Below are 9,388 nucleotides of genomic sequence, written 5' to 3'. Positions count from 1 at the left end.
AAATAAGAGAAGGAGTTTGGAGTCAAAATTTGTAAGATCACCAAAGAGTGTGAGGAGACTGCATACAAAATGTCTTGTCCAAGACCACCAGGCAGAGCTGGAAAGGGAGCCCTGGTCCCTGATTGCTCATGTGAGCTCCCAGCAGTGCTGCCCTGGCAGTCCATGGTGTCTCCATCCTCTGAACAGAGATGCTGCTCTTACCCAAGAAGAATGAGGGAGTCGCATCAAAACCTATCTCGGGGCATTGGGAGTTAGGAGTCCCGCCCTGCCAGGGACATCCTGAACTAACGGACTTGCCTTTTGCTGAGTGAACAGCAGGAAATTCAGCCTAAACCTTCTCTAGGGCTGCCCTGGTGCAAGGATGCACTGGGCTCTTCTGGATAGGGAGAGCAATCATTGGTTTAGGCAGGACAACTGCTCTCCCTGTGCTGTCCCCTTCCGGCACTGTTCCAGCTTCACATCATACAGCAGCTGCACAGCAAGGCTGCACGGTGAGTTAGTAAGTCCCTAGAAAGTTCCTTTTCCTTTGCAAATATGTGGAGGTTATAAAGTCCAGCCAGTGGCAGGAGGACACCCAGCATCTGTCTGGGACCCTGGGGGTGTAGGAAAGAAGCTCAGAGAGAAGCACTGGATCCAGGCCTGCTCGCTGGCCAGCTGCATGGCACTGGGTCAACCACTGAGCAACCCACTTCTTTCCCTCCTGGATCCTCTCTTCCTGAAGAATAGCCTTTAACCTCCCAGGGGACTTCCCTAGCCAAGGCCAGACCCTTTGTTCCTGAAGGTTTGGGTTTCTCCCATGTGAGTCTTGAAGATGGAGGGAGGGGATCACATCCTACCATTGCAGAGACTGGTTGGAGAGCAGCTTTGAAGAACTGCCCTGCAGTGCAACCCAGGAGGCTACACTGACGAACCAGTGGTTTGGGTTGTTTCAAGCCAAATTCGTCTCTTTGGTGAGGTGACTCACTGGAGTGAGGCAGGTCTGATGAGCAGCCTGCTGGCACGCCAGGAAGCTCTATCCTCACGCAAGTACAGAGCCCACTAGCTGGAAATCTCCTAAGTGCATTCCTTCAGGACTGCCTTTTCCCTGAGCATCTCTTTGCCACAAGAGATACTCCCACACAATTGTTCCCCTGGCTGCTGTGCAGGGAGATTATTTTTGGCTCAGAAACTGTGCTGGGCCCTCACCTTCCACATTCCCAGGGCAATTTTACCACCCTGGCACCTTTGCCCTCATCCTGACTGTGGACAGTACTAGTGCTGGCAAATGTCCCAGCTCCACGTGCTCCCCTGCCATCAGCAGTGTATTTGGCCAGCCCTGGCTGGAGCTCAGTTCCCCTGCCTGCCCCTCCAGCAGCCCCTTCTCGCCAGGGCTGCAGCCTGGGGCTGGTGGGTGCGGGGAGCCCTGACCTGGGATGCATCCAGGTAAGGATCCACTCTCCCAGGCTCCTTCCCCCGGTAAAACTTCCTGCAGTCTGTGTCACCTTCCAGAGCGCCTTTCCCCTGAAAGATCCCGCCGTGGTCCCACGGGCCTGCTCCACGCCAGGGAGAGGCAAGGGGCACCGGCTGGCATGGGTATGGTCTCCTCCGATGCCGGGTTGCTGCAGAAGCCTGAGTCCAGGCAGAGGGGCCACAGGGGCTGTCTCTGTGTGGGCTCCGGGTGGAGCCACCCTGAGGCAAACTCCCTGATTTGGAAAGGTGGAGGCAGATCTCGGCGGCACACAAAGAAATCACCCCTCCGAGGGGGGAGGGAAGGACTTTTACAGAGCACGCGGTCACCCCACTGTGCAGGGGGTTGGGGCTGGAGGAGCTGCACAATAACTGTGGGTTTCTCTGGGGATTTGCCAGGGGAGACGGTGGCTCCAGGGAGACCCCGGGGCTGATCTCTGCTGCTGTCTTTTTGCCCACAGTACATTGTAAAGCAGCATCTGTATAATAGACTGTCAAGGAAGAGTATTTTCGTCATTTATCCTTAACCGTCAGCCTGGTGGAATAACAGATAAGTGCATCAACCCATTAAAGACTTGGCTTAAACTGCAGTGGCTTTTTAAATATATAGCTCGGATGTTTGGGTGTTGGCACTGAGGGCAGAAAGGATTAATTGGAGCTGTGTAATTAAGCCTGGGCCACAGGGGAACGCACTGGGGGAACGTAATCCGTTGCCCTGGAGCCCTCAGCGTGGTGGAGGACGCGGAGCTCGGCTCGCCTTGCCCTCGCTGGGAATCAGAAGAGCTCGTCTCCTGCAGGACCGCTCGCTGTTTCCGCAGTGTTTCTAGGTAACTGGGTGAGGAACACCCACTTGCCGGCAGAGTGACGGTCCCCACTTGCGAGGCTATGCTGTGCCCAGAGGCCTAAGCACAGCCCCGCTGACTTTGGCAGCAGCAGGTCAGAATACGGCCCTTACACCCTTTGTAGTACATTAAGCATCGGCTGCTCCAAATAAAGAGGCCCTGGCAGTACCTCCGCATCCAGGAGAGCGGGGTGCAAGCAAGGCGCTGCATGCAGCCTGCTTCTCTCTTGGCACCACTGCCCCTGAGCTGAGGACCACGAGACAGGACGTGAGTGACCTGTGTGACCAATGGCCCAACTCTGCACCGGGGCATTTGCAACTGGGGGAAGCCAGCGGAGCCACAGCCACAGGAGAAGCTGGCAGGCCACAAAGCTGTGGGGAGGCCCCAGCTATGGAGCAGGAGAGTGGTGCCTGTGTGCATCTGCAAGAGCCAGTGGCCGAACACCAGGATGCTGCTGCCCCCACCCTGAGTCCACTCGCTGCCCTGAGAGCAAATACATTGCGAAGGCCAAGAAGCTGTGCACTTCCCCATGGTGGATCCAGGCCTGAGGACTCCTGGCATTCATCACCAGGCACCGGGTGTGTGTCCAGCTGTGCCCCCCTTGAGACCACCGTGAGCAATCCGTGTGTCTCAGGACAGGCTGAGGATCAGCAGCATGTGGAGCTGGCGTGGGGGAAGGCGTCCCTCGTCTACCGCCTTCCCACCCAAATGCCATCTGGATTTGTACAGCTGCTGGGACGATACACCATCCAAGGTCTGTCTCTTCTGAGCAAGAAGTTAATCATCGTGCTACCCTAGCAGGACCCAGTCCCTCTGGGCTCAGGACAGGTGGGTACATGGCTGGTTTGTAAAGATGACCAAGGAAAGTGCCAGCGACAGTTTGAATGAAAACTACCAGAAGGTGCCTATGGGCAGGCTTGAGGAACCGGCAGAGACCATGAAGCAGCAAGGACTGGATGGGCTGAAGTGCCCAAGGGGAACACGTAGTGGGGAGAGGGCAGCAAGGGGAGATACGATGGCGTGCCCTGCTCCTGGCTCTCTAACCAAGTGCACCAGGGAAGGGACCGTGGGGACAGAGCACCGGGGGTGGACAACTTTATCTGTCCTCTTCTCCGCCATCTGCCAGAGGAATTCTCTGCTCCCTCAGAAGAAGGAGCTCCTGCCTTGCCTCGGCTGGGGCGGTGGGCAGGGATTCACGGCAGGAGGGTGGGGGGAGCCAGGGCTGATTGCTGGTCCAGCACAGCTCGTGCTAGCGCTTATCAGCCCCACGCACGTGAGCGCGTCCCTCGGGAGATACAGGGACGGTGGGAAGCAGAGGGGGGCACAGCAAGAAGCAGATGGTGGTAGCGAGAGCAGCAGCTACTGTGGGAGGAAGCATAAATGATGCAGAAGGAGATGTGCTTTCCATGCGCGGCCTGGAGCTCCAGCCGAGGCGGCGGGAGAGGACCTCCCCGGGAGCCCCTGCCTCGCCACGCAGCTGCCGGCGAGGGTCAGCCCTGCTCCGGGGGGGTCCTGCCCCTCGGAGCGAGGCTGCCTGCGGGTGCCGGGAAGGCGCGGGCCGCCGCGTCCTGGCGCGGGCGCACCGGGAGAGCTCCGAGCTCTGCCACCCGGTTAAACCCGTCGCTCGGCTGCAGCTTAGAGAAAAGCCTCCCCCCGCCTCGCCCTCCTGCCAGCGAGAAGCTGCTCAAGGAACCAGGTCGCTGATCCCCCGGCGGGGCGGGGGGACACGGCCCCCCCGGGAGGCCGTTCCCCGCGCGGGGCCGGGCAGCCGCCGCGGGTGCGCACGCCCGGGCACGGGCACCCGCGCACGCCGGCACCGCGCGCACCGGGCCCCGCCGGGCCGGGCGGGTCTCGCCGCCGCGTGTCCCCGCGCCCGGTGCCACCGGGCGGGGCGGGGCGCGGCGCCCGGCGGCAGCTTCCCATTGGCTGGCGGCGCTGTCAGCGGGGCGGAGTGACAGCCCCGGCCGGGATTAGCGCGGCGGGGAGCGCCGGGCCGGGGCCGCCGGCACCGCACCGCACCGCACCGCACCGCACCGCACCGCACCGCACCGCACCGCACCGCACCGCACCGCGGGACGGGCCCGGCCCGGCCCGGCTCTACCCGGCCCGGCCCCGCGCCGTGGGCAGGGCGGAGCAGCGGCGCGCAGGATGCGGCGGTGAGCCCGGTAAGCCCCGGTGAGCGGAGCGCGGCGCGGCGGGGCGCGGAGGCCGGAGCCGGCGGAGCTGCGAAAGTTGCAGCAATTGCGGCGGGGCCGGGCGCGGCGGCGGAGGCGGCGGGGGGCGGTGCGGCCGCCCCGGGGGCGCGGGGCTGGGGTCTCCCCGGCCGGGCCCCGTGCGCCGCCGGGGCAGGCGGTGCCGGGCGGGGGGAGCCCGGGCGGGGGGGGAGTCGGCGTGGGGCGGCCGGGCCGGGGCGGCGGCGGCTCGGGGGAGCGGGCCGGGCGGCCCCTGGCCGTGCCGGCGCGGCGGGAGCCGGCGCCCGCCTCCCTCATCCGGATGGATGTCACATCCACTCAGTGCTGATCCCGCCGAGACGAGACGAGACGAGACGAGAGGCGCCGCGCCCGCCCCGGGGCCCCGGCGCGGCTCTGCCCCGGCCCGGCCCCGCCGGTCCCGCGGCCCCCACGGCGGGGGCTCCCGCCCCCCGGCCCCCCCGGCGCTGTCCCGCATGGCCGGGCTCGGCCCCGCGCGTCCGGGCGCTGCAGCCGCCCTGCCCTCCGCTGGCTGCAGCCCGGCCCGGGGCCGGGAACCCCCGGGCATCCCTGCGGCCGCGAGGAAGGGGCGGCCAGAGGAGCAAGTTTCTCGTACGCGTGCGGTGATTTAACGACTGAGCTCCCCCGCCGAGGGGCAGCCCGGCTGTCCCGCCGCAGCCCCCGAGTTTCTCTGAACGCGTGCGGGGCTGCCCCCCCCCCCCCGGCGCCCTCCTTCGCCAGGCCCAGGAAGGCTCCCCCAGCAAGCGCCTCGCAGCCCAGCCCGTTCATCACAGTGATTTAAAGAGCATCAATCCGATTCATGATTTAAATCGGCGAGGAGGAAACCTTAGATACAACAAAGAAGAAAAATCAATGGTGTATTTGTGCTTTTTGGCTTTTATGATTAAAGAAAGGCTCGCTCTGCTGGGTGGTGTAGCAGTCCAGCTGCAGGGACTTGTAGACAGATACGGCCTTTACACTGAATTTGGTAATCCTCCTTTGATAACCGGGAGGACACACTGTGCTCATCCCGTTCATTTCACCCCCATCTATTTCAGCAATAACCTAAGTGTATTGAGATAGGCTGTTTTTTTATATATTTGTTATGTTGCAGTGAATGCCAACAATTTTTTAGTGATAACTTTTTTCCTTGGCATGTATGTTAGTGTTTGGATAAAAAGTGGAATTTCATTTGAAATGTATAAAACCCACATGGTTATTACTTATCAGCTAGTTTAAGCAACCTTGAGTGTGAACACTGCCATAAGGGGGGAAAAGATTATAAAACAAGTAACTAACGTGTTAAATAGGAGAGTGTTTAGTGCAGTGGGTGAATTATAGATTGCCACTGCTCAGTATGAGCCGGATTTTTTTTAGAAGTGTAACAGTGCTGATAGATAGGCGCCTGCTCCACGTGGGTGATTTTGGCTATTTTGAGTTATGTCTCTGCTTCTCTTGAGCCTGAACACCTTGGAATATCCAGTCCCACATCTTTCAGCTTCTTGATGTTGGGGATTTAAACCTGCTGCACTCAGAAACAGGAGAAAGAAGTCATGCTTTCCTCCATTTGCAGATGGCATTTGGTTTCTTACTTTCAAATGAAGGGATCTAAGTGAGGGAATTATTGTCTCTGCATCTCTGAGAAGCCAAAAGGAGTCAAGGTAGAGTCATTTCTGCACACCAGGAATTCAGAGAAACTTGGGGAAGGATAAATGTAAGTCTTGGCTCCATTGTGAGGAAGCACAGTAGCCCCAGCCCTGCCAGTGGTGCCGACGGGGGCTCAGGTCCCCACCTCCCAGTGTAACCTCCAGCCCCACCGCTTCGGGTGACCAGTCACAGGGCCAAACAAGCAGCCCCTGGGCAGAGGCGGCGGATGGCGCGTGAGCTGCGCGCGGGCCGGGTTGTGCGCCCGGCATGCGCCCCCCTGCCGGGCAGGCTCGCTGCCCCCCGGCAGGATTGTCCTAACAGTGTTTTGGATCTGCCGGTGTTGACAGCTCTGTCTGTGCTGCGGACACCGGCTGCAGCATGTGATGGTGCGACATACTTTAAAACACGAGCTGACCTCCAAAGAGAGAGGTGTCTTGCAGGCTCTGGGTGTTGTTAAACTCCTTCAGCCAAGACAGTCTGAGCATGTCTTGGTGATCCAGTGTATCTTTTTTCCTCCCTTATTGAAGTGGTTTTAGTAGACTACCCATGGTAGATATATTCAGCCTAAACCAGGGTTAAATTGATTCAGATATAAAAGAAATTAATGAGATTGTTTTTAAGTACTTTAAAAGTGCATCGTGCACCCTCGCCTGGTGCATGCGCAGTGCTGGTCTGTCAGAGAAGCGTCTGCACGAGGCAGCAGCTCCTTGATGAGCCACGGGTCTGGAGACAGGGCCACCAGGTCCCCGCTCTTCGTGGGCCACCTGTGTCCCACACATCTGGGCCAGGTTCTGGCTTGCGCTGGCCGGGTCGTGGGTCCGGCCCTGCCTGTCTCTGGGACTCCCCTCTCCTTGTGCCTCTGTCCTCTAACCTGCTGTTCTCGCCTTTTCTTAGGGCTGCCTGAGGATGCATCGCCCTTCAGCCCAGCCGTCATCTCAGGGGTGCTGGGAAAGCCCCTCGCCGTCCCCGCACCACCCTGCCTGGCTCCAGACCTGACGTCCCGGTGCCTGCTCCGGCGGGATGACCCAGGCTGGGGGGGTTGTCCGCTTCCGCCCCCAGGAGGGCTGCGCCGCCTCGCCCCCGCCGTTCGCCCGCCACGCGGACCACAGGCCCTGGCTGGGGGCCACCACGAGCCCCGATCCCGGGACCTGCAGCCCCCCACGCTGCCTCACCCCCAACCTCAACGCGGGCCGGCTCCACCTCCTGCGCAAGGGCCTGGCCCCCGACGCCCGGCGCTGCCCACTCGGCCTCTACAACAGCACGGGCTCCCTGGCCCGCAGGCCACCTGAGACGGGGCTCTTCGGCACCGGGAGCTGCCCGGGTGCGGGGCGCGCCACGGCCCCCTGCACCCCACGCAGGGGCACCCAGAGCCCGGCACCAGGCTCCCCGGGCAGCCGCAGCCCGCTGGTGGCACCGGCGCCCGACGGGCACAGCTCTGTGGTCACCTTCCGCTTCATCGAGAAGGCCAGCGTGAAGACGCTGAACGGCCTCCCGGTGCCGCGGGACGATGCCCCCCACGGCCTCAGCCGCACCCTGGAGCTCGGCGAGGAGGGGGGCCCTGCGCGGGCGCCGGGTGGGCTCCCGGGGGGCAGTGAGAGCCCCCGGGCGCCGGCCTCGCTGCTGGCGTGCGATGGCAGGAACAGGCACGGTGGCGGCTCGTGCACCCCTCCTGCGCAGCCCAAGCTCCAGGAGCGGCTGGTCCGCAGGCTGAAGCTGGAGGCCTCCGTGTCCGACCCGCTCCTGGCCAGGGACAGGTCCCTGGGGGACTCCTGGCCTGGCCGGGGCAGCGGGAGGGATGCCTGCGCCCTGAACACCGGCTGTGTCTTCAGCTCCCTCACCAACGGGCTGCAGACCCCCCCAGAGGACCTGGTGGCCTTTGCCAGGAGCCCGCTGAACCCGGAGCCTCGGCACCAGGTAGGCCTCAGGGCTGTGGGCAGCGCCGGCGGGGCTCAGCTGCCGCCGTGCCTCTCCCGGGGGCTCACTGCCCTTGTGTCCCGCAGGGAAGCTCGTGGGCCTACCCCCGGGAGAGCTCGGCCCATGCCCAGCGCGTGGCCAGGGCCAAGTGGGAATTCTTCTACGGCTCCCTGGAGGCTCCCAGGACAGGTGAGAAGTGGGCGCGGAGGGAGTTTTCCCTCTGCGGATCAATCTGTGCTTTGCAGACGTCAATCTCTGTCTGGGCTCTCTGGGGTTGTCCCTCCCTGGGGAGGGGAGGCTCCTCGGGCTCAGCGCATGCCGGGCAGCCGAGATCCCCCGCGATCCCACACTGTGTCCTCCTGGGGCCGGAGCTCTCCTCCCCCAGAGCCAGCCCCCACCAGCCTCTGCAGAGCCCCACGCAGCCACCTGAGCCCGTAGGGCCGCAACAGCCGGCTCGTGGGGCGACGCGGAGCCCTAACCTCAGCCCTTGGCCGCCTCCGCAGGAAAGGCGTTGGGGCTCAGGCTGCCGGCCAGGCAGGGCCGTGGGCACAGCCAGCGTGTGGGTACGTGCCCCAGGGCAGCCCACCCCTTCCCTTCCCGTCTCTGCCTCTCCCAGCACTTCCATCTTCCTCCAGGCTCCCGCTTTTCTCTCCCGGGTTCCCTGTTGCGTGTGTGAGCCTGCTCTCGGCGTGCGTGTGGTGTTGCAACCGTGGCTTCGCCTGCGCTCCTCGGTGCAAGCTGCTCTCCCCAAGCCCGGGGCCCGGCGGCAGCGCCCTGCCCCTAAGCGCTCTGGGCTCTCTTTCAGGCTGCCCTGCCCCAAAGGCCCCCGACGCCGCTCCCCTCGCCGAGCCCCCGCAGCAGCCCGGCCGCTTGCTGCCCACAGAGCTGCAGAGGTCGGTGGCTGAGCACAGCCTAAGCCACGTGGAGGTGGAGATAGAGGTGTCTCCTCCGGGCTGCAAGAAGCCCGGTTTTTGTGAGACTGGGATTATAAGGAGGACGGTGAAGTACTCCGAGACGGACCTGGACACCGTGCCGCTGAGGTGCTACCGTGAAACCAACATTGACGATATTCTGGCTGAGAAGGACGAGGTGGATTCGGCTATTGAGAGCCAGAAGGACAGTGAGAGCAACCCGAGCTTCGCGGGCACGCCGGGGAGGAGGGGCAGCACGCCAGAGGAGCCCCCCGCCCAGGGTGCCGCCGAGCACCGGGACAAGGGCACGGAGAGCGGCACACGGGATGGCGAGGCAGATGAGGATGACGAGGTGTTTGAAGTGATGAGGCAGAACAGGCAAAGGTGAGGCTCGGTGTGTGAGGGCAAAACACTCCTCTCGCCTGCTCTATTAGCCCGT

At 62.9% G+C, this 9,388-nt stretch overlaps 1 protein-coding gene across 2 annotated transcripts in view; it reads left to right on the top strand.

The window, feature by feature from the left end:
* The first annotated feature begins 4,231 nt into the window (after positions 1-4,231).
* The window catches only part of PSD (pleckstrin and Sec7 domain containing), a 46,962-nt gene continuing 41,805 nt past the window's right edge, over positions 4,232-9,388 (top strand). For both annotated transcript variants that reach the window (XM_064513942.1, XM_064513941.1), the window contains exons 1-4: positions 4,232-4,453; positions 7,019-8,038; positions 8,125-8,227; positions 8,844-9,333. In XM_064513942.1, coding sequence (XP_064370012.1) covers positions 7,145-8,038; positions 8,125-8,227; positions 8,844-9,333 — 1,487 coding nt within the window. In that variant the 5' untranslated portion in view covers positions 4,232-4,453; positions 7,019-7,144. The remainder of the gene's footprint in view (positions 4,454-7,018; positions 8,039-8,124; positions 8,228-8,843; positions 9,334-9,388) is intronic.

The sequence above is a fragment of the Dromaius novaehollandiae genome, chromosome 6, assembly GCF_036370855.1.
Source record: "Dromaius novaehollandiae isolate bDroNov1 chromosome 6, bDroNov1.hap1, whole genome shotgun sequence".
Lineage (NCBI taxonomy): Eukaryota > Metazoa > Chordata > Aves > Casuariiformes > Dromaiidae > Dromaius > Dromaius novaehollandiae.
The sequence above is the reverse complement of the archived record's forward strand: the minus strand, read 5'-3'. Positions and strand labels throughout refer to the sequence as shown.